This window comes from Falco peregrinus, chromosome 2 (genome assembly GCF_023634155.1).
Source record: "Falco peregrinus isolate bFalPer1 chromosome 2, bFalPer1.pri, whole genome shotgun sequence".
NCBI lineage: Eukaryota > Metazoa > Chordata > Aves > Falconiformes > Falconidae > Falco > Falco peregrinus.
Window position 1 is genome coordinate 89,915,069 of NC_073722.1, and position 26,163 is coordinate 89,941,231.

General features: G+C 50.5%; 3 protein-coding genes across 7 annotated transcripts in view; all 3 read right to left on the reverse strand.

The window, feature by feature from the left end:
* RNF10 (ring finger protein 10) overlaps positions 1-26,163 on the reverse strand; it is a 202,062-nt gene that overhangs the window by 100,968 nt on the left and 74,931 nt on the right. The window lies entirely within an intron of this gene.
* Positions 879-13,555, reverse strand: MLEC (malectin). The gene is made up of 5 exons (XM_055795857.1): positions 13,330-13,555; positions 9,872-10,050; positions 8,330-8,506; positions 8,183-8,240; positions 879-6,947 (listed from the first exon to the last, which is right to left on the reverse strand). The coding sequence occupies exons 1-5, from the start codon at positions 13,517-13,519 to the stop codon at positions 6,718-6,720; spliced, it is 834 nt and encodes a 277-aa protein (XP_055651832.1). The 5' UTR covers positions 13,520-13,555; the 3' UTR covers positions 879-6,717.
* CABP1 (calcium binding protein 1) overlaps positions 19,163-26,163 on the reverse strand; it is a 28,857-nt gene continuing 21,856 nt past the window's right edge. For 4 of the 5 annotated variants that reach the window (XM_055795840.1, XM_055795839.1, XM_005233230.3 and 1 more), the window contains 5 exons: positions 24,329-24,359; positions 23,501-23,644; positions 22,129-22,238; positions 21,568-21,715; positions 19,163-19,779 (listed from right to left, as the gene is read on the reverse strand). In XM_055795840.1, coding sequence (XP_055651815.1) covers positions 19,754-19,779; positions 21,568-21,715; positions 22,129-22,238; positions 23,501-23,644; positions 24,329-24,359 — 459 coding nt within the window. In that variant the 3' untranslated portion in view covers positions 19,163-19,753. Of the gene's footprint in view, positions 19,780-21,567; positions 21,716-22,128; positions 22,239-23,500; positions 23,645-24,328; positions 24,360-25,104; positions 25,434-26,163 lie in introns of those variants that run through there. The other variant, XM_005233229.3, reaches the window with a different exon arrangement.

The following is a 26,163-nucleotide window of genomic DNA, read 5'->3' on the forward strand; positions in this document are numbered from 1 at the left end:
CTGCAGCGGGCTCACAGGACCACCACAGGAGGAAAGGATGCATTTCTTCCCAAAAGAGGGGCAGCCCACCAGCCTGCGGCAGGTACTTAAGAGCTGCTGAGAATCACCTGCAGCCCTTCAGGAAACTGCGGCAAGAGTAAGAAACACAATAAGCATCCTCGTTTCAGACTCCAGCCAACACTCAACGCACTCAAGATGACTGGAAACAGATTTAGAGCAGTGATTAGTGACGTTTGCTGCTGCTTGCAAGCAGCACGCGCCTGCGACTGCCAACCAAATGCTATTTCAGACAAGCCTGCCCGTGCCAGTGTTCCCAAATCCTCCTCGCTGCATTGGGTTTGGTCCCTCCATCCTGTGCCATAGGAAGGATGGACCAAAGACCCAGACTGTCTGGAAGAGCGGGTGCTCTGCATGGGGCCAGGGTCCCCTGTCCCCCGAGAGCAGGCACCTCGAGTAGGAAGGTGCCACTTTCTCACCACGCCAGCTACAGCCCCTTCTGACTGCCTCCGATGCAGTTGCAAGCGGTAATTGGGGCAGCCTGCAAAACCCCAGAAGGTAAGATTAGATCTCTGGTGTTTCTGATCTCAGCAGGAAGCAACAAGGGCCACATCAGCGCTTTTAAGAGGATGTTGTACCGTTCAACTTGCACTTAATTGCCCAAAACAACTGGCAAGAGAATACTGGAGCCGTACCAGCAGCAGGCAGTGGCGGAGAGAGGCTCTGGGCTGCAGCAGCGGTGGGATGTTAAACTGCATCTCAGCAGCAGCTTGCAGTCCCCTCCGCAGTGCAGGCAGCCTCGGCCTCCCGCACCTCAAGCTGTAAAACAGAGGGGGCTCCTCTGCCCCCACCACTAGAAAAGAGGGACCACCTCATGCAAGTGACAATATAATTTTGTTTATTTTCCTTTAACACACTGCTGGTTAAACTGCCAGACAGTAGATTTCAGAACATTCCCTCAACCAAACATCCTGGGGAAATTAAAAAATAAAACCGCTACCATGTACCAAAAATAAAATAACCCACCCCCACACCCATCTCTTCCCCCAAACTAGTCCCTGCAAAGCCAATGCAATCAGAAATAGACATCTGTGCTTTTCACCCAGGGCCCAAGCTTGCTGCAAAACAAACTAAAAAAAAAAAATATGTCACTGCAAGTTGTTATAACACAAAGCAATGGACAGCAAAATAAAAATCCTCCTTAAAAACCCTTTGTACTGGTGACAAGGACAGATGGAGATCTCTCCCCACACTGCTTTAGACTTTACGAACAACTTAGACCTGCAGCTTCAAGTAGTTTGTGACGTGTCCTTAATGCTGACGGCATGGGTCACTTCCATGCATCCCAGCCCACACAGCTGGGCACTATGGAACAGTGGGACCATCTGCCAACGCTAGAAGCTGCTACGACGATGGGACCCAAAGATTACTGTCACCTGCCCACCATCCTGCAGTCCCAGCTACTGCCTCCTGGCATAAAGCACAAATCCTGCCTCTGCTCTCACAGTCTCCAGAGCTGCTTTACCAGCCTGGCTGCTTCTTGAGTGGGAAAGCCCTGAACACACAAAGCCCCCATAGAAACCATGAAAAATTCAAGCCTCCACTTGCCAGCAAGTTTCCAGACACTGCTTCACTCCAGTGCCCTAGCTCAGGAACTGTTGTAGTGTGACAGAACAGCCGTGACAGCACAGGCAAGCACATCCCCACTAGCGTGACTAGGGGCAACTCGAGGGCAGAGATCCTGCGCTTCCTAGATTCACACTCTCCCCAGTTAAACTGGTTTAAGCTGTACTTTGCCCCTTGCCTTGAAATCTCCATCACACAAACTCTTTAGCAGAGACCTTTGATGTTTGCAAAAGATTATTCACATTTTCTAACTAGCCAGCACTGTTTCTAGGAGGGAGGAAAGCACTTCTGTTTTGTTGAATATTTTTTCCCCTTTTTTTTCTTTTAAATAAAGCACTTCTTGGGGAAAAAAAATCAAAACCTATCAGCAACCTGCAGTAGCATCCCACCAGACTAGGGACAGCATCACCATACCCCTCCCCCTCCCCCAATCTCCAAAAATAGTATTTAATATACAGCAATAAACTCTGAGCAAGCCAGAGTCCCGGAAGACATGGACCTGCTTTCACCGCTCCTGTCCAGCCCAGCACCATTTCAATGCAGTTGCTACTGTACTCCTGGGACAAGTCCGTTTGGATCCAAGGTGAAACACACGTGCCCCAGACCTGCTGGGCAGCGTGTGAAGCAGGGGTGCAGCACAGGAGGCCTGTTTGTGTAGTCACATATCTGAGCCTTCACAGCTCCAGCCTACTGTTGTGTTTGTGCCATTGAGAATACTTGTCTGAGCCTATTTGGGACTAGCCAGTGAAGACAGACTGGTGGAACCAGGCAGAACATTAAGAAAAGCATCCTCAAATTATATTAGACTTTGGCATTTGTTGTGGCGATCCAGAAGCGCCAGTAGGTAAATTAGCTCAGTGCTGGCCCAGTTCCTGTTTCCCTTGGATTGTCAGTAAGGATATTTCCCTCCCCGTCACATAAGTGCAAGAAGCAGACGGATCTCTCCCACATCTGAGCACCAAACAGAGCCTGAAACACTTGGTACTTAGCAGCAGCTTGGAATCTGTCTCACATCAAGGGCTGAGGCTGCTCTGCTGGTCCTCTCCCTCCTCCTGCTGTTTTCCATCAGACAGGCCTGTTCAGCCCAAACTTCCCATATCGAGACATTTCACTGGCTGTTGCAATCCCATGTCATCTTAAAGGAAGGCCAAGGGACAAAGCACGGGTCTCTGCTCCCTGTTCTGACTCAAACAGTGCAGGGCAAGCCCTCAGCAAGTGAGTTTAGGGGTCAGGACCCCCCAGGCCACACTGCACCCAGAAGCTGTAAGCACCATACAGCTACGAGGACCTAGCCATGACTCACCCAGCTCTGAACTGCACAGACACGCAGGCACCAGACTGTCTGGAAGCTCTCCATCCTGCCTTTGGGAGATTTCTGGGGGAGACCAGACCTGAAGGACCTCTTCCAGTTGTTCTATCCCCCGCTAGGCTTTTTATCCATTGACCTCAAGGGCTGGAACCAAAGATACTCGCTCACAGTTCTCTGCTTCAGCTGTGACCTCCAGAGCTGGCATCCAGGGAGACTCAGATAGTCCCCAGCTGATCACAAGGGCAGGGAATGCCTGCCCCTTGGGGACAAAGAAAAAAACTACACAGAAGCTCCTTAAAAAAAAAAAAAAAAAAATAGATGCTTCTTCAAATAGACTTTTATTCAAAGCCTGAGACAAAGGCACCAAAAAGAGAAGGGAATTCATTTGGCTTTCTGTTCTCTGCCACCTGGGATACTCAGAAAGGTCAGAGCTGTTGTTTTAGTCACACACACACACAAGGGGAAAATGGCCTGGCTTAAAAGTACAAAAGGAGGGGCTGATAGGGGGGTAATTAAAACAGGCTTTGGAACCACTATAATGAGGCTGGATTCAGGCCCAAAACATGACTGATGGTGTCATCTTCCCTTTATGAAGTGGAAGCTTTATTGAAATTGCCTTATACACCCCTTTCTGCGTAACTGCTCCACAAATGAAGCCAGGGTCTGTTCTGACCCAGCTCCCCCACACTGCTGCACAGGGACACACACTTCACCTGCCTGCTGCTGGCAGGAGGCAACAAAGCACAAACAGGCTCATCTCTGACCAGTCTCAGTTAAATAATGCCTTGGATAGTCCCTCAAACACCCGTACTGGAAAGCTACAGCTAACCCAAACTTTTTCTTTCCCTGGTCAGGACCAGGTTCCTCAGCATAATCATCTGTCTCCCCTTGCAGAGATGGAACCAGCCTGACTGCGTCATTCCCAGTGAGGTGCCGACTTGTTATCTCCTACCATCCTCCCATCTTCCCACATCCTTTGTACGAAGGCTCCTTCTGAGGCAAACCTGTCCAGCGGGGATGGACCAACAAAGAAAACTGCTCATAGCACCATAACAGGGTCAGGAACCTCCCAACAACCCAGACACAAGCTTTTTAGTAACAAAGATGCAAAAAACCAGCCAAACCAACTAAATTGAAGCCATGAAGAATGAACTGTTCCTTCTCCCTATTCTTATTCAAATAAGACAAATTCATTTGAATGGAGCAACAGGTACACAACAGATCACACTGTGCAGCTTTGCCTTTGGGCGGCTGATGGCACCAAATGGGTGTCCTGGCTGACAGGAGAGGCAGGAATAAACTATCCTAGAAGACTTGTCTCCAACTTTTGCACACCTAAATGCATGCCCCTTTTCTCATGCTAGGCAAGGTGATCACTGGGTAAGCCACTAGAAGCTGAGTGATTTCTTGCTTCAAGGATGCTCAAATAAAATACAACCTAAAGGGCCTGGAGGAGAACAGCTCCTTACAGAGAAGCTTGCTTTCAAGCCCAGGTTCTTTGCTTAACAAATCAGCGCAGTTTATGCTTCTCAAAACTGATAAAGATCTAAATGTCTCTGTGCTCCAGTTCGAGCAATCCCAAAAATGCTGGAGAATCTGCAGGCACTGTCACCAAATGAAACAGTGCTCATATATTATAAGAATTTTATAAATACTAGGATTTTAACAGCAGGTAGAAGACAAAGCAGACAACTTCAAGCTTACTGCCTTTTCATCCTCAGGTTCGTTCTTAAGATCTGCTCTCTAAAGCCTGTCTTCTCCTTCAGCTGTAGCAGGGACTCTCTGGCTTCTCCCAAACTGGCTGTAACCACTTGTGCAACTGGACAGAAGGTAATTAAGGTCCTACTGCTTGCTTTTTAGCTCACAGACATAGATTTAGGGTCAAGCCTATAGCAGTAATGTATGTGATCAGGCAAGGTACAGTGTTGCTGCTGCAGAAAGCAGTGCTTTGACGCCTCCCCCAGATCCTGTTCTGGAGCCCGTGAGCTGACAGCTCATATCACAGCTTGCAGGTTAGGAGGAAGCAGAGCCTTCAGCTGCTCGGGCCCAGCACAGCAGAGAGGCTGCTCTTCTCGTTTCCTTTCCAGAAACTAGGGAATTCTGCTGACCCTTCTCAGCTCAAACAAAGACTGAGTCACTGTAGGGGATCAAACCCAAGAATAACCACTAGGAAAACTCAGGCCCAAGGAGGAGCAGCAGCAAGGTGGCTCAGTGCCCCTGCTCTCGATAAAGGGAGAACGCTTCTGCGAACAACAGAGATAGCATGAGGTAAAGTGTTCTGTGAGCACAGAGCACACCAGCATCACAACTGACCCACAAGGATGCAGTCCTGCCTGGGACAGATCCTGCTCCAGCACACAGAACATCTCCCCCTCACCAGCCAGAAATGCTCAGCAGGTCAGAGGCACAGACCGCGGGAAGGCAGCTCCTCAGGGCCTGCAGCTCTGGATCAGCAGGCGCAGCAAGGGCTTTCACTCTGCTTGGCCTTTGTCACGCAGGCGCAGGCTCTGCATGTGGAAACAGAAGCCTCTTGCAGAAACATCCCTGGGGGAAGAGGGTGACCTTGTCTCCAGTGTTCTGTTCACTTCCATCTCTCTGAAAGGCAACAAACCACCTCGGCTCTACAGTACTGAAATGCTGGACATCTGTCCCTTCGCTACAATGCCTTTATATGCAAAAGGCCAAGCTAAATGAACACTAACCAACTCACTGTGCTTCTCATCTCTGCAGGTAGGCCTGGTCCTTACAACAGGGAATGAGAGCTCACGGGGAGCATCCATAAGGTTGTTCCTCTCTGTCCTACAGCACCAGCTGTTCGCAATCACAGTCACGGGGCAGGGAGCTAACCATCAGGAAGGTCAAGGAACAAGTCCAGAACCCCCTCTGTAGGTCACCTGATTCTCAGCTTCTTCCAAAGGACAGGTCACTTGCTAGAAAGGGCAAAACAAGGAACTGGGCTTAAAATGAAACCTTTGAGAAGAAAAGGATATTAAAGGAAACAAAAGCCATAATCAATACAGAAAACAAGTGCATCTGATCAGACGCTAACAACGTCATCCTTTCGCGGGCTACAGCAGAATCCCTCTGTGACGGATCTAACATTACAGTTGCCAAACTAGGACAGTCTCTCCCAACTGGTACAGCAAATCAGGCCAGATAAATCCCTCTGCTCCTGGCGCAGCTTGCAGTCTTAGGAGGGGAATGTCTCCACAGAGGCTGAGCTGGAGTCTTGGTATCTTTTTGCAGGCAAGTACCATACATTGGGTTGCACATGTTCAGGGAGATGCTGAGCCAGGTTCCGTCCTCCATAGCCATTAGTCACCCAACAACACCCTAACGCTTCCACACTCCCAGACAAAACGTGTACCCAGGTCTGGTTTTAAGAGCTGCTTCCCTGCTTAAGGAACCGTATTCCACCCCACAAAGGCAGAGATCTTGCAGCACATGGCTTTCTCTCGGTGTGGGACTTGGCCCAGGACTGGTAGCATCAGCTTTCAACAGCCCAATACACAGACAGCCAGGACTCAGTTTACTCTTGGATGCCCCAGGGAAGATCAGAGGCTGCACATGGTGCGAAGGGGAAGGCGAGGGCCTCGCTGTGTGCTGGCAGGGGGAAGGTAAGCTCCCTCTTACCTGGACCTGCTATTCATTCCAAATGAACCTTTTTTTTTTTTTTCCTTCTTCTTTCCTTAAATTATGAACAATATGGAGAAATTGAAAGCAACCGTGTTTGGTCCAACTCCTTCCCTCCCAGCCCCTTGGCTGATGCTCTGTGGGGCTTGCTCTCACAATCGGCAGAGGCAGAAGAGGGTAGGAATGAAGACACCAAAGGCCACCAATATAGGAAACATGAGGCTGCTGTTGTCCGAGGCATAGGGGTTTGGTGTGCGTGGGCCTGACTGAACCCGGTTCTTATTTGCCTGTTTTTTAACACTAGAGCCATCATCATAATCATCTTCATCATCATCTTCCTCTTTTTTCTCCAGACCTGGGTGCGGCTGCAGCTTTGGAACATCTGTTGAACAAGACAAAAGATTGCAAGGAGGCAGAATGTAACCTGGGAAATCACCCGAGTCGCTCCCTTCCCCTCTCCCTGAGCCAGCATGAAAACAGGCGACAGGGAATCTGATACCACATCAACACCACAGCCAGAGCACCCCAGGAAACAGAAGCATACTTCCTCACGAGGCTCACACCACTATTTCTTTCCTCTGTGATGCAAGAGCATCTAAAGAAGACCCAGTCTGCAAAGAAAACAAAATCCTTCCACCCCATCTCATGTCACACAGGAGAAGTTACAGCATGTCACAGTTTAACAACACGCTTTCTAAGAAGAAAATTAACTCTATCCCAGCCAAAACCAGAACAAAGCACAAAAGCACATTTACAGCATACACAGTCAGATACCGCAGCTGCTCAGTGAGACCTAGTCATGAATAAGCACCTGCTGCTTGTGGGACCAGCAAACACAGGTCCAAACAGCAATGGGAACAGCCCTTTCCACACAAGGTCCTACCTCACATCACTGCACCCCCAACCCCACTCTAATCCAGTCCTATGAGCCTGGAGCCTGAATTGCAAGTCCCACACACAGCAAGGTGGCACCTAGCCACAAGGTTACCCACCAAATCTTCAGCAAAACTTGGCAATACCTGACCAATAGTAAAGCAAACAAATGCTTTGGTCAGGGGTCTTAAACCTCTCCTGTTCGGGATCCAGAGGGGCTCCAACTCCAGCACAGACTTACAAAGAGGGTGATAAAAGAGCAAGAAGTTTACTAGCACAACCCGCTGCTATCCAGAGGAACTGGTATCTGGGCAAAAAACACTGCCTTGTCCTCTAGCTGAGGAGGCAAAACAAAGCTCGAGGTAAGAAACGCTTAACTACTAGCTGAAGATCTTCATAAATTACTTGTCTGCAGGACTGCTGCTGACTTCCAAGACCAGAGGGAATTTACCTGTAGCTATAAGCTAAGGCTGACCAGTGTTCCCTTCTCCTCTATCCGACATGCAGGCAGTTCCAAACCAAACTTATTTTTCTTATTCCAAAAATGACACAGCTTTGTGCACTTGGAGGAGTAGAAAGACACTACACACTTATTTCGCTCTGCAAGTGCACTCTGTGGGAACTTGCTGACAGAGAAACAGTTTTGGCAGAGGTGGGTCAGCAAAACCTATGATCTCATGGTCTGAGAAGCAGCAGGCTGCTCTCCAAGGGGGAAGAGCCTTTTGGCTCAAAAACTGTGCTTACCTTCCACTGTTCCTTGCAGGATGTATAGGGCACAGATTTTCGGATTGTCATAGTAGCCCTAGAGAAAGCAAAGAAGGAAGTCAGCTGCATCATGTGGCTGGGGCAGAAGGGGAAAAGATCAGGGCTCTGCCCAGAAAAGCTTATTACCTTTACAAACTCAATGTGGAGCTTCCCTGTAAACGTGGAAACCTCTCCCTGGACACTCAGTTTCCCCTTTTTGATACTCATGGGAATGATCTCATCGTGAGCTGTGCTGTGTCCAACTCTGTCAAAGATGTCCAAGTCCTTCACCACCACGTGGCCGTTTAAGCGAACATCAAATACCTTCAGGGTGGAAGAAGTGACAGAGTGTCAGCACAGATTCAGACACGTGATGCTTGAAACGGGAAGGGAACGGGAAAGGTCTCTGCTTGTTATGCACCCAGGACCAGAAAGCACTGCAGCATGCACTGTCCCACCACACATGCTCCACTCCCTTGGGAAGGATTCAGAGCCCAAAAGCAGCCAGGTAAATACCTGAAGCATGAGCATTACTTTCAAATACCCTGAAATCTGTCGTCTTCTTTTAAAATAACCCCTATGCCTGCAGTTCAGAACTGAGGACAGCACAATTTTATTTTGGTTTATTCACACTTTTCTTTCACAAGCTTCTTTCCACCTGCTGGCTGAGGACCTGCTCACACCACCCCAGGGTGGCTGCAGCACACCACACCCTAGGGAGTTAAGCCATTTCTAACTAACAGCCTGCAGCAGAACTGAGGAAACAAGCTGGTGAAGGCCACAGGGTTTGAAGGAGGAAAAATGTTAAACTGCTAACCACAACTGTGAATGCAGAGCGAAAGTCCTCCTCAGGGCTGTAATGACTCAAACTTCTCTCAGCACCTGGGGAATCCCAGCAGAACCACATGAAGGAAGAGGAACCAAAGATACCTCAGCCCTTCAGTTTAATCTGAGGCTGCTTTTTGCATCCAGCCCACCAGTTCTGTTCCTGCAAAGACTTCTCTTGCAGGAAGGCAGCACAGTGTGTAAGAAGCAGGGCTCTAAAGAAGCTGATGAAGTCAGGGGAAAGCCAGGCTAAAACACACACCACTTCTCTCCCCATTTATCATAGATCTTTGAGTTCTTTGTGCTTCTGCTTCCACATTTATACATGAGGAATTTAAAAAATGGACAAGGATTATTCTTTTCTCAAGACCAATAAATAGGATTGAATTTAACTCTGTGTTTTCAGAATCAGTTTGAACCAGTTTCAAGTCTTACTACATTTGTAAAAATTGTTTCGAGTAGGTTATTTAACCCAGACCACTTCCCTGATTCAGTCTGTGCAATACTTCCTCCAGCACAAGCATGCTGTCAGGTCAGGAACAAGCCTTCAGGAAAACGGCAAAAAAACTTCTCCTCAAAGCCAGCACAGCCTAAACAGATTGTAAAGATCTAGTGCTAGTTATGTTTAGTTGCACAGGTTTGTTTGAATACTCTGTAGTGCAATTTTCCAGGCCAACTGTATATCTGGAATGTGCTCTCTTTGAGCTCAGTTTCAGAGCCCATGAGAGCTCTAGCAACTAAGTTAACCATTAGTATCTTACTTCACTCCCTTCTCCAGCATGCAAAGCAGCAGAGGCAACCTGGACACACAGAGTCTTAGCCAGGAACTCACATCAAAGAGACAAGCAAGGAGCTGTTGCTTACCTTCTGTTGAGACTGTGCAAAATAAACCTCTGCAAACTTCAACACCAGCACATAGTCACCCTCCTCTTTGATGGGAACTTCATAGCCAAAGGTTTCCTCATTGTAACGCTCAGTCTGGTACAGAATCTGATCTTCCGCATTGGACCGCAAGATTGGCAGCTTCATGCCATAGTCAGAAGCTGGGTTTCAAGCAAAAAACAGTGAGAGGAAGGGTTAGTTACTGAGGCACACGGAAGAGACACTTCATATACTCTTCAGGTGGCATTAGCTCTTATGCCCTTCAGACCTGTTTTCTCTCCTTGCTCCGACGAGGAGGCAGCATTACTGGAGCAAGAAGCAGAGGTAGCCAAAGCTCCAGAATCCAGGCCCTGCAGAAAAACAGGTCTGGGCCTGCGGCAGTCTAAAACACAGTAAACTCACTTGCACCACTTCAGAAAGAAGACTGTTTCACAAACAGGGCAGAGAGCCAAAGGACTGGGCCATTGACTCCTGCTTCAAAGAGGAAAACCACCAAGAATATTTTTTTAAAACATTTTCAAATTACGGAGTCTGAGTACAAAAACAAAACAGTCAGTGCAGGACTCATTCGTTCAAGAGATGTGAAGTTAGCAGTCAATGGCATCAGGTTTTAAGAAACTCATCCTCCTCAAGTGAAAACCTGGGGACTGACAGAATGGTGAAAAGCATTAGACATCTTAAAAAACCCTTTCTTCTCACCACAGCCATGCAATACATGCCACCTTGAAAACAGGAAGAAGGAAGTAAGAAAGATCCACAAGGATTTCAGGAGCACCAGCAGCTCCATCAGCTGCTGTTCTCAAAGCCACCCAGCTGAAATGGGTGCTGTCTGTAGGTATTCAAACAGCCCCACAAGAAGGGCCCAAACAACATTCCCAAATGGGACAATAACTGAGAAAATAAGAGAAATCGTAACATTTGCCAAGACTTTAACCCAGCTTGATGTTTTATTGTGTCAGGGTTACTGTACAAATGCAAACTGATGCATGCCTCAAGAGCTCTGAATCAAATAATTGCCCAGCAAAGCAGGGGCAGGAGAGAAGACTGTGGACATCACCTGCCCACTGACACTTCAGGCAGGAGAAGCTGATCCAGACAAAGTTCTCCGCTGACACTTGCCACTTCCATCCTCATTTCCATGGGAACAGACACTGTACTGGCCAAGACAAAGCAAGAACTACTAACCCAGCACACGTTGCCAAAGACAGAGCCAATGCAAACGAGCAAGAGGAAATTAATGCCAGCTCTTAAGTCTCCTGTTTCACACAGAGCTACTCTGGCAATCTTCTGCTTCTCTTTACCACTTGAACCAAGGCGCAAAGGCTGAAGACTAATCACCAGAAAGACAGAGGGTGAAAAGTTTAACTTGTCCTCCCACAGAGATATTTCTGGCCAGCTATGGATTACAGTGATAGTGAACCAAGGAATCCACAGAAGTCAGCTCCTATTAGAGGAAAGCCTGCACAGAAAGAAAGTCCTTTAATAGCCAAGAAGGTAACTGGAGAGGCAGACTGGTCACCTGTGTATCAGAGCTCTGCTGACATAGCTGTGGAAGTGAGCTTGATTTTAAAGCGTACTGGGCACACCGAGAGGTAGCTCACCAAGCAGTGCACATTGAGCTGCAACTCAAGTATGTCTGGTGCCTGGCTATTCTGTAATTGCCATCGGCACGTTTTGTCCTTTAAGGCACAGCATCTGAACTGAGGCTTGGGGGGAGGGGGGAAGGTTTTAATTTGCCCAGAGGCAGTACAGCCCAGAAACAGCTATCCCTTGGTAGTTTCCTCCCAGTCAGCCACATATTTCTGCTGTAGCCATTACATGCCTATCAACACAGAGAGGAACCCAGAGTAAACCGAACAATGGTGCAATAAAAAGCCATTGAGGGAAAAGCAGCTGAGAGCTCAAAGGGGTAAAGTCTCCTTTGCTGTGCCTGGCACCGCTGGCTGAAGCAGGATTACTTGAACAGCCTGCTGGTTCAGGAGACACCACAGGCTTTCCCCAAAGGAAAAGCATGTCACAGTGTGCTTCAAACAGACTCTTTTTCTCCTCAACTCAAAAATAAACCGTTCAAGTCCACAAGAACGTTCAAGGTGCACATGTGAGAGGTCTGTGAAGTGAAGCTGACCTACAGGGATCAGGGCACCTTGCGTGACTGGGGCGCCAGCTTCCACTGGGATGAAAAACTCTTAATGAATCATAGTAGTATTTAAATGTGACCTCCCTTGTATCCATTGTGCCCAACCAGCTCTCCATTTGGGATGGCACTCAAGCAGTCTAAGCAATGGCAATCAGGACAATCCTCACCATCCTACATGGAAACAGTGAAGGCTAACTTAATAGTCAACAAATGACTCATCTTTCTCTGCACTCTACCACTCACCTGTGACTGACAGCAGGAGCAGCTCAGCACAGCTAACTGTTCAATATATTTGTCAATCAACTAAGTTTTGGCATACCAGTTTCCAGAAACATGCAAACTTCACACAGCCAGAGCAGTTTCAGGGCAAGTAGGAAAAGGCAACCCAAGTGCAGGTGCAGCATTAGCTCTGCCTCCTGTCCTTACTGGTAGACAGATTTTACCGATCCAGTAGTTCAAGCAGCTGATCATGTCCCATCTGCCTCTACTGCTTCTGTCCCTGCCCTGCTCCTGATCACCCTGCCAGGACTGGCACAGGGAACAGAGAGGCAAGTGGCACCTTGCTCCCGGCCCCGCTGGGACCAGGCTGCCGGCACCAGCCCGCACCGCCAGCGCTGCGGCTGCGGGCAAAGCGCCGTCCGCGCGCCCCGGGCGCGCTGCGGGCTGGGCTCCAGCCTGGCAGGTCTTGCTGGGGAAACCGGGGGCTTCCAGCGGAAAATGGGAAAAAGGGAGCCAGGCGGCTGCAGGCGGCCAGTTTGGCAGCCTGACCGCTCCCGTCGCCTTTCCAGCCGAAATTCCACGCCAGCCCGCGTGCAGCGGCTTCCCCTCCGGCGTTACACAACCCCGTAGCCCGAGGCCGGACTAATCGGCCCGGGGCTGGTCCTGCCGCCACCGGGGCCCGGGCCCGCGCCGCCGCCGGGGGAGGCGGGGGGCACAGCCCAAGGCCGGGCCCGGCGGGGGCACCGGGGGGGGCCGCGCTCCTGGCGGGTGACAAGTGCCGGGCGGGGGCTCCCCGCGGGCCCTCGCTGTCCCCCTCCCGCCCGCTCCGCGGCGCCGGGCCCGGGGAGAGGAGACCCCGCCTGCGGGCCTGCCCGGGCCGCCGTAGCCCTGCGGGGAGACCCGCCGACTCTCCGCGGCGGGGCCGGGGCAGGCGGGACGGTGCCAGGGGGACGCGGGTCTCGGACCCCCGCCGCCACGGGCGGGCGGCGCCGCCGGTGGAGCGGCGCCAAGTGGGCCCGCAGGGCAGCTCCCCCCCCCCCCCGACAACCCCGGCGGGCCACCGGCGCTCCTCCGCCACCCTCACCTCGGCCCACGCGGCCCTCGAGCGGGTCCTTGCGGAAGTGGATGCCGTTCACGTCCACATGGGCATCGCCGCCCGCATTGACGGCCCAGATGACGCTGTCGGCGAGGCCGCCCGCCGCGCCCCGCAGCAGCGGCAGCAGCAGCAGCAAGGGCGGCAGCAGCGGCGCCCCGCGCGCCCCGGCGCCCACCATGTCGGGCTCCCGGCGCCGCGCCCGCCCCTTCCTGCCGCCGCCAGGGGGCAGCCTACCCCGCTGCCGGGGCGGAGAGCGCGCCGGCCAATCCGCGCGCTACGATGCAAATATTAATTTTCTGCCCGTCTGCCATTAGGCAGTTGCGAGCCCCTATCTGCATATTCATAACGCCCCGGGCCAATGGGCGGCGGGAGCGGGCGAGCAGGCTTGGTTGAGAGGCGAGGGGACGGGGGCGCGCTGCGGCGGGAGGCGTGTCCGGCGGGAGCGGAGCTGGCCGGCCCGGAGCGGGGAGCCGGTGCCTGCCAGCCGGGAGTGCCCAGGGCCAGCACCGCTCGCTCGGGGAGGGGAGCGAGGGCAGGACCGGCACCCCCAGGAAGGAGCGTCAGGGAGGGACCAAGGTTCCCCAGCGGCGCCTCCGCAGCGAGGATACAGCCCGGCGAGCTCCCCTCAGCGCCGGACGCCTGAGGGGAAAGCCCCGCCCCCTCCGCCCCTCCAATCGCGAAGCTCCAGCGCGGCCGGAACGCAAGGCACTGTGGGACGGCGGCGGGAAGTGGGGTGCCGGTGGGTTGCCGAGGCAACGCGCGGCGCTGCGGCAGGACACCGCGGGCAGCGAACGGGAGCGGGGCGGCCCGGCACGGCCCCGGCCCCGGCGCTCGGGGAAGCGGCTGGGAGCGGAGCTGGGGCAGCGGGAGCTATGCCGCCGTCGGGGGCGGCTCCATGTTACATCCCGGTAGTTTCGCGTACGCTGAACAGCAACGCCCGACACCGAGCCTGTGCCTCAGCAAAAGACGCTGCCTCCCCCGCTCCCCACGCCACGGGGTGCTGGAAGGGGCAGCTACCGCAGTGGTGAAGCAGCTGGGTGGCGTGTCTGCTTGACAAGTAGAACAGCCGGTAGACGAGGAGGGGGGAGCTAACCGTTACATTGCCGGTGATGTTTCTCCCCGTGTTGCATTTTACAGGATAATGTAAGGTCCTGGGTGTTTTTCTGGAGGACCTTGGCGAGTTCCTGGGTGGGCCGGAGTGAGACATGACAAGTGGAGACTGGATGAAATTCACTGAACGGTGGGGGAGCAAATAACTTAGTGTTTGCCTCCATGTTTGCCCTCCTGTCTGGTCTCGGTGTTTCTCAAAGCTTCCGACACCAGCCAGGCCTGGCGCCTGCGCTCCAGCCACCAGCTTCATTAGCAGCAGCTGCTCCCAAGTCCCAGTGACTTTTTATTAATCTGAGTCTTCCACAAAGCGTTTGCTTTTAGGAATAAAAACTTGGTGCTGCAGACTGAGAATTAAATGGGTTTGTTGCTTTTGTAATGCACCTACGAGGACTCTTAACAGGACAAAGCCTTGGAGAAGTGAATTTAATTGGGGAGGGGGGCAACCACCCACCCACCCTCTGCTGCCTAACCTGCTCTGCCCAGGAGCGGAGTGGGCCCCACAGCGTCTTCCTGCTGCTGTCACATCAGCAGACGTGGCACTGCTGTGCTCCCGCACCAGCATTGCTGCTGGGAAAGGGTTCCTGAAACTACAGTGGCTAGGAAAGCAAAAAGTAGTGTAAAACGCACACGCTTAGCACTTCTCCAGATTAAGCCACCTCATGCTGGTTCCTGGCAAATCGTCTCAGCGTTACAGACCAGACCACAGCCCTGGCAGCATCTGATCAAATCCAGACTAATCTCCTGTATCCCTGCTGTGTGTGTGACCTGTTGGGCATCCCACAGGTTTGGTTAGTAAAGGAGTGCTGCAAGCAGCCATGGCCAGGACAATGCTGTCCAGTTGGCGAGGTTGAGGGAGGTCTCATTAGAGCTCATTTGTACTAATTACAGACGATCCTCCCTAATCTCTTAAGATTTCTCAGCTTAGACTGCGATGCGCTTGGGTCAGGAGCACAACTTCAAAGCACGTAAACACTCTGTGTCACCAGGTTACTGCCATGAGTTGCAAAAGTGAAGTGGGGAGAGGGATGGTATGAATCATCAGGAGTCTGAGGTGGCCAGGGCTGAGGTTACAAACATGAATGTCCATGTGTGTAAATCCTTGTATTTCCAGTCCTGAGACCCACCAGGGCAGCAAAGGTGGCCCACCAAGAGCCACACACAGCCCCGTGTGGCCCAAGTAGCCTGAGGCAGCTGGCCTTGTTGGCCCCTGAGTCAGCAGGGCTTTCACAGGTCTCACACACAGAATGGCGCTGGGGGCCCAAGTGCTGGCTGGGCAGAGCCTGGCTGAACCCCTGTTGTGCTTCTCAGTGAGCTGGGGAGCACAAGACTCATGGTGGGACCTTTGCTGCCTTGGTGGGCACAGGGGCCACGTAACCAGTAACTGGGGCTTCATTACAAACCCAGCATCAAACTGCTCTGCCCAGACCAAATGTGCCCATGAGCAAGAATTAAGGCATGAAGGTATTTACTAGCTAACATTTAGGTAGGACCAGGACAGGTCCCTCAGCTGAAAGGGCCTCTTTGGCTCCAGATGTGTACAAGGGCAGCTGAGAGTAAACCCAGCTCATCCTCTGCCTTGGGAGTGTCACCAGGGGCTTTTGTGGCTGTGCCAAGCCTGGGGCCCCTGTCGAGGGCTCCCAGGGCACCTGCGCATCTCACAGTGAAATATCAGCAACTCTTCCCTGAAAAGAGAAGAGTTTCCCTAAAGAGTTCCCCTCCTTGAACAGAGGGGAAAACCCCTCTCTTTCCCCTCCATCTGAGGACTCAGCCTTTTTAGAAGGCAAGGCATTGAGCACTGCAATACCTCCTCTGCCTCCCCAGTCACAGCATCTTCCAATAACTAGCCTGGCTGATTATTTCCCAAGAATCAGCAGCTCATCATGAAGCAAGAGGAACTAACTGAGCAGCAGTGAGTGAGGAGGGATAGTGGCTGTGCTCATCCAGGTGCAAGGAGGAGCTCTCACTGTGGCTTACAGTCTGGCCGTGGCTGCTGGCAGAGGGTGGTGGACATGCTGTGGTGGCCTGAGTGCACGGTGGCCTACACTGCCGGCCCTGAATTGTTATATACGGTCACCAGCAACACGATGCCAGCTTGCACCCCAGATGTCAAAGGCTCTGTATCCTGTTACTAATCCACTGAGCCATCAGTCCCTTGATGCAGGCTGGATTTACACCAGTAACCTACAAGTGAAAGGCTCAGCATTCTCTTCTCAGTCTCTTGATCTCTCCCTGTCCCCTGGCAGCTGTGCCAAAATGACTCTCAGTCTTTAATCAGTCCTGCCTGGTCCACCTACAGCCCTGATCATTCACAAGTGGTGTGGGGCACGTTTTGGGTATTAGCCGTTTCCTGCAGGAAAAAGGGATCAGGATTTCAAGTGTCAAAAAAGAGCAATGGAGTTGTGCAGGTCAGAAGCAGACCTCATGGCTAATGAGATATCTAAGAAGTCAGCGTGAGCCAGCCCCACTGCTTGAGCCAGCTCCCGAACCACAAGGGGCTATGGGGCTCAGGTGCCCATAGGGGACCAGCTCTGCCCTGCCATGAGGAGCTATTTGGAAGCCTCCCTGGTACTGGATTGGAGATGACAGCAAAAGGATTATCTCTGGAATTAGATTATTTAGATTGGAGCTTTAATCTCTGACCCTGTCTGCACAAGAAAACAGTAAAACTCCCTGGGATTATTTGGGGTTTGTTGTGCAAGTAAAACCAGGCTTGCAGCAAGAGCTTCTGCTGGAAGGGGGAAAAAAATGAATGCTTTGGAGACATGCCTTGCCTGACCCGTCCACTGTATGATGGTGACACCTGGCAGAAAAGAGCTACAGATGATTTGGCAGAGACCCCGCTTTCCTCAGAAGTAGCTGTGGCTCAGGACTGTCTCTGCAATGACACAGTGATGTCCTGCAGCCACCCTTCCCCTAGCACCAGTGTCCCTGCTTGCTTGGGAAGACAAACACAGCTCTGCCATGATATAAACACAGGGACCTGCCTAAGTGAAAATGGCATCAGTTTGCAGAGAACTTCCCCAGCCACCATGATGCTGCACTGTGGATCAGTGCAGCCTCTAGGAATGGGTTTACAGTTTTAAAGAAATTAAGACCGTGTCCTGCCATCTGCCGCTGCAGGCTAAAGATGCGTCTGCTTGGTGCGGGACCTGGGAGGGAGCAGGCAGAAGCAGCCACCACGCTTGCTGCCATTGACTGTCCATCGGGCTTGTCACAGGTCCCCACAGGCAGGCACAGTCGCTCTGCTGCACACAGGCAAGCAGCGCAGCTGTCCTCTTACTCTGCAAACACAAGCAAGCTTCTTCCTTGACAGGCTCCACTGTAAGTGAAGCACATTTGTGTATCAGCACTCCCTAAGGCAGACACAAGCCTGCACAGGTCTCTCCCTCCTCACTATTATCCTAAGTACATATATAACCTACCAGGACTCTGGACTCTGTTCAGTTTATCACCCTCATCTCCTAAGCACAATACAGCTGCTGTACCAGAAATATGGAGATCTGTAAATATCCATTTTCCTATTTCATGGCTCACATACACATTTCTAGGACTGGACCAGCTCCATAGATACACACACACAGTTTGCATACACCCACTTGCAAACAAACTCCTACTGCTGCACTCCTGGGTACCTATCTGCACTCTGCTTTTACACACACACGCACAAACCTCTCCCACTGCACACACCTGTGCAAACATGAGTACACACACACACAAATATAAGGAGAAACAGTTTTTCCATTGCTGGGATATCAGCCATCACTGCAGCTATGCTGGTTGGCACAGCAACAGGAAAGCAGAGAAAATCCTCCTTTGGGACACAGACTTGTGGACCCTAAGAATTTGAAAGGGAACCCAGGAAGTGAAAGATTTGAGATGGAGGAAACAGGAAGATATTGGTCCTTAACCTCCCAGCTGGAGTAAGGGTTGAAAACAGCTTCCAGTCACACCGATAAACACAGAGTAATGATGATGTCCTTTGAAGCCAAGCAGAAATCAGTCGTGGCAACTTGTGACTAAGCCTCTGCATAGAGGAAGGGGACAGCTGTAGGTCTGGCAGGGTAGGGGAAGGGAGCAGGAGGTTAGGAGCACCTCGGGGAAAGGGGAAGGATGTTGAGCATCTGATGTGTCTGGAAGCAGCTGGTAGGGCCTGGAGGCTGCTGTCATGACACCACTGCAGACACATGCATCATCTTTGAGTGTGAACAAGCTGCAGAGCAGGGCACTGCCACACAAGGAGGCTCCCAGACAATCCCTAGCACCAGTGGTGTTACAGCTCAGCTCCCGCAGCACAGCACCCACTGTGCATATGCACACAGCTGTGTTTGAAATGGTCTGAAAGGCAGGGGGGGCAGGTTGGCTACTGCAGCCTATCCCCCTCCCACCCAGCTCCCCTCTGTGCCCTTTCTCCCATTGCTCCTTGCTGTGATGCTGAAAGGGCCCTCGCCTGCTCCCTTGCAAGCACGGGGCACGCAGGAGTGGGGACCCTCCACACTGCCCTCACCATGAGGCACCTCCAGGCCCCTCAGCCATGGGAGAGCAAGAGAGAGGGCAGAGCCCTGCTGCAGTCTTAGTGGCTGGCAGTGACTCCCCTTCCACGTCAAGGACTCACCTCTGGACCCCAGTGCAGATGCCAGGGTGTGCATCTGCTGAAGCCCTTCTCCCCCACCCCAGCCACAACCTCTCACAGGGACATCCAGGCTCCACATCATTTCAGCGTGCATATTTATCGCTTTCCCCCCACAAGACATGTATTTGAATTTACTCTTGGTAAACATAACCACAGGAGATGCGAATATGTGCTGGGGAAGCATAAATAACTCCACACAGATAGACACACACACACAGACAGCAAACACAGACACGGTTCACCAAGGGAAACCAAGAAGTGCAGAGCACGCCCTGAGGCTGCCACCAGTCCTTGGCTTTGCTCTCATCCACCAAGCCAAGAGGATTTCTACTGCTCTTGCTTTGCAGCAGCTGGTGGGAGAATAAAGCTGGGGAGGAGGAGTCTAAAGTTGCAATATCCCATGAAAGCATCATGGCAAGTCCTGGCTCTGCAGTTTCCTGCAATCATCTCCAAGGAATGGTTCCAGTTGTAGGAAGTTGCAAGTCTTTCACAGTGTGAAAGGGTGGAGGGGCACGGGGACCACCATGAGGGAGGAGCAGCAGGTCATCTTGCAATGTCCCAATTGCAGCCAGCCGATAAACCTTCATGTGGGAACATCGGGGCTAGATGCTCCATCTAGGTCCTCTTTTGCCCTCTCTAAGGTGCTGGTTCCTCTTTAGCTGAGAATAATCTTCAACGGGACATCATGCGAACAAACTCTGCAACCAACAAGAAAAGACAGCCCTGAAGCAGAAGGCATCCATGGTCCCTAACCTGGCTCTCATTCCCTGGAGACAGTATTGCAGCCAGGGTGCAACCAAGAGTCCACATGCTGCCAGCAGGTCTGTGCTGCTCTGTGATGGCCCCGGAGAGCTCACACAGAACGGGCTTTAATCCTTGCATTAGACATGGTGATACGATCCCACTAGCAGGACAGTTCATTGCCTCGGACTCCTTCCCATCCACATACAGTCTTGTTTGCACAATCAGCTCCTTGTGAGACACTACGGCAAGTGTTGCCTCCCTTCACTGTAACTTCAGGGAACCTCGATGTGTAGTCTTGGGAACACAGTATGATTTCTTAGTCAGCTTGCCACCTCACAGAGATACTAGTGTGGGAAAGCACTAGTGTTTTGGTAGGTGCCAGCATTTTTGTAGAGAAAAGTTTACTTTTGATGGACTTGTTTTTAAAGATACAGGTTAACTGTAGGGATACCCTGGATCTATTTCTTCACCACCCTGCAGCTTGTGAAGTCAATTACAATTGTTGAAATTGAGTGTAAATGCCATCAAATATAAATGTGTTTTCATTCTGCACTTGAATTGCTGAGGAACTAATAACTCTGCAAAGTGGAGGGCAGTGGAAATTACCCCCTTGACTTCTCCTTTTCCATTGATGGAGCTGTCCTTTGACAACTAAAGCAGTAACTCACAGAGAAAAAGATACTAGGATAGCATTTCATGTATTTTAGCTGTCTAGTATAATTTAGCTGGAAACAAGGAGAGCTACTGTCATGTAATCAGCCAGTGCATTAGAACAACTGCAGCTACCAGATACTTTCTAGAGAGATGCTTCTAGTTTCTAGCATTTTCAAAGCCCTCAGAAGCTTCAGTAATACTGAGGACTGAGGCTCCTTGTCATGCAGGAGACCCAGGAATGCTTCTGAGCCAAAAAAATTACGTCAGTCTTATTTCAGTTCTGTAGTTCCTGTGCTTCACCCTTACAGCAAATGGACATCCGGACTTGCACTAGGAAAACAAGCAGCCTGCCATGCTCTCACGCCTTCAAGGTTGTATATTCGCTTACCTGTCTGATAGCAACTGCTTCTCTTGCCAGAAACCCTGAGCTCTATTGATGTTGCTCCTGCCGTGGGTAATGGCTAGGATAGTAGCCTAACTACTCATATTTTTCCAAGTCCTTCTGTCATGAAAAGTGGGAGAAGAAATGAAATATCACTAGGATTTAACACCACACCACATCAGATATCTGCAGTCCTAGTGAGTACATCTAGCACATGACCATCTTCTGGCATAAAGGCACAGAAACAAATTCTCTATAAACCCAGATACCAGGGTGAGCCAGAGGAAATGGAAAGTGCAATGCTTTCTCCAAACCTATTCAGCTTCCTCACAGCTCTTGCAACAGATTTAACAGAAAGGAAAATGCCCCATAAAAAGAAGGCTGACACACCATGTGTGCACCAGAATCTGCGTCTCTGTGACAGGGCATATGTCTTATCATGCTAGAATTATGGAGACCCAATTGAAACTGAGGTGTAGCAAGAGACGATACACAAATGAACACTTCAGCAGAGGAATGCCCTGTGTGGGCCAATGTTCTCCATTTTCCTCAGCTGACTAGCAAAAAAAAATTTTGTTTGATTTTTTCTCCATGCTTCAGATACCTGGGCCCTGAGCATGCAAATCTTCCCCTCTACTTAGGCCTCTGAGCTGAAACTCTGACTCACGCCTCAGCATATGGACAGGGAGTGTCCATCCCTTCTCACCTTCAAAATCAACACGCCCATCTCCATTCAGATCCACGTCCCGGATGATCTCTTCAATATCCCGATGGCCCACCTGCTGCCCTAGAAGCTTCTTCATGGCTTCTCGCAGCTCACTGGTGCTGATCTCGCCATCACCATTGGTATCAAACTGCAAGCACATGGAAAATACCAGCAGGGGAAATACAGTTAATGGAAATGGATCTTGCTCTAGGTTGGATTTTGTATGGTTCTGCTCCTGAGTGCCCTGTTTTTCCTGCATTTTCTTGTGTCTCTCCTTTTCCTCCTTTGGGTGCATTTTGAATCCAGTCTGTCTTTTCTCTTTCTTTCAGAAACCCCTCATAACTGCTGTGTCTGTACCAGCTTTCCTCTTCCTTTCCTCAAAGGTTCCCTTATCTTAGTGACTTTCCGCTCCTTCCTTGTTTCATGCCTGGCTTGGCTCTTTCTCTGTCTTCCACTGCACTGCTCTCTCCTCCTCCTCCTCTCCTCTTCCTCAGTGGGTCTTCTCTCTCTCCTGTCTCCTGTTGCTCACCTTTCTGGGGGCACGTGGCAGGAAGCACTCACCTCTCTGAAGGCATCACGGAGCTCTTTTACACCAATCATGTCTGCAGTTTCTGCTAGCAGCTTTGGTCCCATCAGCTCAACAAAATCTTCAAAATCCACATGGCCACCCACTTGGGACAAGATGAAAGGTCATGTGTAAGAACTCCATACATTAGCCAAGTTAGCCACACTCACTTTGCACTTCTGTGTGCCCTTGATTCTCCAGGAAGCAAAGCACAGAAGGTGCGGGGCAGTGGAAGGAAAAGCAGTGGTAGTTTTACACTGTCTTTGTATTTTCTGGTTTGTGGGCTAGGCGGAATGAGCCCAAGCTATTCCATCCTAGGCTTCCATGGACTGTCCCATCTTTACAGCATCATGCACTGGTATTACATCATGTACGGGTATTAGAGGCTTGATCATTCTAGTGCAGCAACCCTCTGCTGTGCCTGTGCCAAAGGTTATAGCAAGGGCACAGCATATGTGTTTTTCCTGCATGTCCTGGGCAGTGCCCTGCAGCAGTAGTGATGTTGCTCCATTAGCAGTGGCTGAAGTATGCCCAACTGCTTATTCATCATATTAGTCCTTTTTCTTGTTTGTCCCCTATCTGAAAGCTGGCAGTAACACTCTCATATTCTAAGCACTTGCGTGCCAGGGTTATCAGCTGCTTTTTGTGTGGTAGAGTGTGTATGTCACAACTGTTTTCCTTCCCTTGACCATGTAACTTGTCGTTTTTACATCATCATGTGTCAGAAATAACATGCACTAAATATCTTTTTCCCCATCTGGCTGAGACTAATACCCTGCATTGCCACAGACAAGAGGTGACAAGAAATGAAAGACAAGGGGCACAAACACAGTTACAGTGAATTGGACATGTTTGTCACATCTTTCCATGACTCCAGCAGATGCCCCCATCTGACGCTGCCAGCACAGCCTACTCACAGCCCATCCCCAGGCACACAGCAGATCCACAAACAACCACCACAGAGTGAACAGCCCATCCATCACCCAACTGACCAAAGCATCTTCCCAGGCTCCTTCTTCAGTCTGACACCATCTGACAACAGCTTCAATATAACAACACATTGATGTCTAATTGCTGCTATCAAGGGCAGATTTATACCTGACAGCGTAAGCATGAAGGACAACCCTTCCACTCACTGTTCCCATACAGCACAGTACACACAGTCTTTTTCATAAGCAAAAAACAAAGGCATCAACTTCTAGGGACCACAAACAAACAGGAGAGATGATAAGGAATGAAAATGAAAACCAAATGAAGGGGGGGGGGGGAATCCAAAGGAAAAGATACAGCAGGAGACTGAGAGAGCCTGAGGCAATGACGCAGGGCACAGCAGCAACGGGGAGGTACAGCTAGGTGGATATTACTCACAGTTCATGTTGATCTGCTGGGAGAGCTCTATTAGCTCCATCTCAGTAGGCATGTAGCCCATGGTTCGCATGCAGTTCCCCAGGTCCCTGCAGTTAATAAACCCATCCTTGTCTTTATCAAACTCCTTAAAGGCTTCTCTTAATTCTGTGGGAGTGAATCAAAAAAGAACAATATTGTCAGTGACAGCTTGAAATACCTTTTCCAAGAAACCTCCCCAGAATCAGCAGCACTTTATGAGGGCAGACTTTCTAAAATACTCTGTATTTTCCCAGCAAATCTCCCTGCAAAGAGGCAATGACTGCAGCAATGTTAAGCTCATCTATCAGCAGCACTGCTGACCCGTGCCTTACAGGAAAGCCTGCTTGGACTACAAGTGTCACAAACTGATCATTGCTAAACTGCACTCCCTAAAGAAACTGAAACTAGTAAAGTTTTCCAACTTTTACCCCTCCACTATATTATGTAACCCTCACTGTAGGGATTAGCAGGTAAAACAGCTTCCCTGGAGCCATACTATTGTATCACGCTCTACAGCACTTTCTGTGGGAGCTGGGGTGGACAGCAGTTCTTTGACAGCCAATATCCCATTACTTTACTTATCCTCCCACCCAGAAGAAGCTGGAATGGATGCAAATTCCTTCACAGTCATCATTTTTGTAGTTTTACATATTATTTCTTTTGCTGGGGTTTCCAGGAATTAGTCCACTAACCATCTTCTTTGATTTGCCCCAAATTCTTTTACCCCATGGGGGCCAACCTGGAAGAGCCAGCCAGTAGGTTTTCGCTAGGCAGAGAGGAAGGTGACAGAGAAGAAGCAACAAATTTTACCTTCAATTTCTTCCGGACGCAGTTCTCTATCCTGCAAAAAGAGAACATACTATGTTAAAGCCATTTGTTTGCCAAAAACATAGTTTCAGAATAGCACTTGTTGGCGTAAACAGTTCTGGGACAAGCCAGAAAGTGAGAGAAGAACCAAGAAGGTGATGACATGTTTAATACCATCTACCTACCAAGGTTTCCCAGCTTTCCTCCCCAATGGGAGGGGTGTTAGCCTGCATGCTTTTCTGTGGAAGCCCCTCTCCCTCTCATCTGCCAGACAGGGGGATGACAGGTGCTCCCCCAAAACAGAAGAGACCTGGGCCAGCCCAGCAGTACGTGTGGCCTCCCCACCTGATGGTGCTATGAGTACCTTCATGAAAACTCCTACATCGTTCCCCAGCACCAAGTCCTGCAGCAGAGACTGTCCCTGCAGCAGTTATGATCTCCTCTAGAGCTCTGATTGCATTTCCTACTGCAGCTCCCACTGACACAGCCAGATCAAAACAGCTGGGAGCAATCCCTGTAACCAGCAGGTCCGTACTGTCATCTCTTGGATCACTGCTTGATCCCCGTCCTTCTGGCAGAACAGCGACAGCCATGAGCTCTCTTACAGCCAACATCCCCGTGCCACGTCCTACAATCAGTCCCCACAAAAAGGCAGGAACTTCCCCCTTCCCCCCAGGCTTAACTCCATATACAAGCATTTTTAAAACCAGGCATGAAGGCAGACACACAACATATACATCATCAAGGTTATCTACAAACAAAACAGGACAAGGATTCACCATGTTCAGGAAACACTGCAACTTCAAACATCCAAATTGAATTTCTTGGAAGAAGGGGGAGGATATAAAAGAGTATAGGAAAATTCCAACACTGCACCAGGAAGAAGAGACGAGCATGGAAATGCACTGCTTTCTGGTTTAAATGCCCTTTCTAATTCCTCTCATGGCTCCCAGGCAAATCCAAAACATCTGAGAATTTGGAAACACAGAAATGCGATCTCTTTTGTTGTCTCACTCTCGGCTTTTCCCCTCAACCATGGGGAGTTTCTCCTTGCCTTCCAGGTGTCCTCCAGCCTCACCACACACCCCTGGAGACGGTGCCCTTGATCATTTTGAGAAGGATGATCCTTTGCTATTTAACCACAGGCTCTTCTGGAAACTCTCATGGCAGCTGCGCAAAGTGCATAGCAAACTAGGACACACACTGGTTTACGTCTGTGCAGAAGTGGGCTGTGCCAGAGAAATGACCAGCTTGCCACTCATAACCTTCCCAGAGGCATCTCTGTGCTGGATGGAACTGTCAGAGCACACTGGCTCTGCCGTTTCATCCTTCACAGACCTGGTATTTTCAAACATGTCATCCCATTTGTTCTGCTTTCATCAACACCAAGTAATAAAACAATTCAAACTCCTTAGACCAGATGCAGGAGGCATTATTGCCCTCCTGCCATAGATAAAATAGCAGATGAAACCCACCCATGATCAGTACCAACACCTTGTGCACCTTATTCCAGAGTTTACAAACATTAATCCCTGGAGAAACCGCTGGATGCTGATAGTTGGCTTGGCGCAGCAGCAGATGCAGGGGTATGATTACCATCACCACGGGGCAAAGGGTGCCGTGACTCACCCATGGTAACTGCTGTCTTGTGGGAGTGGGTGGGGTAGGACCCAGGCCTTCCTCCAGCACAGTCCTCACAAGACCGTCCTCCTCCTCACTCGCTGAAGAGCACATTGCAATGGACATGACTGATACGTGTCAGAAGTGGGGGCTTCAGCACTGGCTCTAATTTTGCACACCAAGGCATTTGTATTTGCAGGGCTCCGAGCATATCTTTG

What these genes read in the sequence shown, in the direction of transcription:
- MLEC (XM_055795857.1), bottom strand. Translation starts at nt 13,519, where the DNA reads ATGGTGGGCGCCGGGGCGCGCGGGGCGCCGCTGCTGCCGCCCTTGCTG. An exon ending in TTGCACAGTCTCAACAGAAG is followed by an intron (nt 8,507 to 9,871) that starts GTAAGCAACAGC and finishes TCCACCCTGAAG; the next exon opens with GTATTTGATGTTCGCTTAAA. An exon ending in TCCACATTGAGTTTGTAAAG is followed by an intron (nt 8,241 to 8,329) that starts GTAATAAGCTTT and finishes TGCTTTCTCTAG; the next exon opens with GGCTACTATGACAATCCGAA.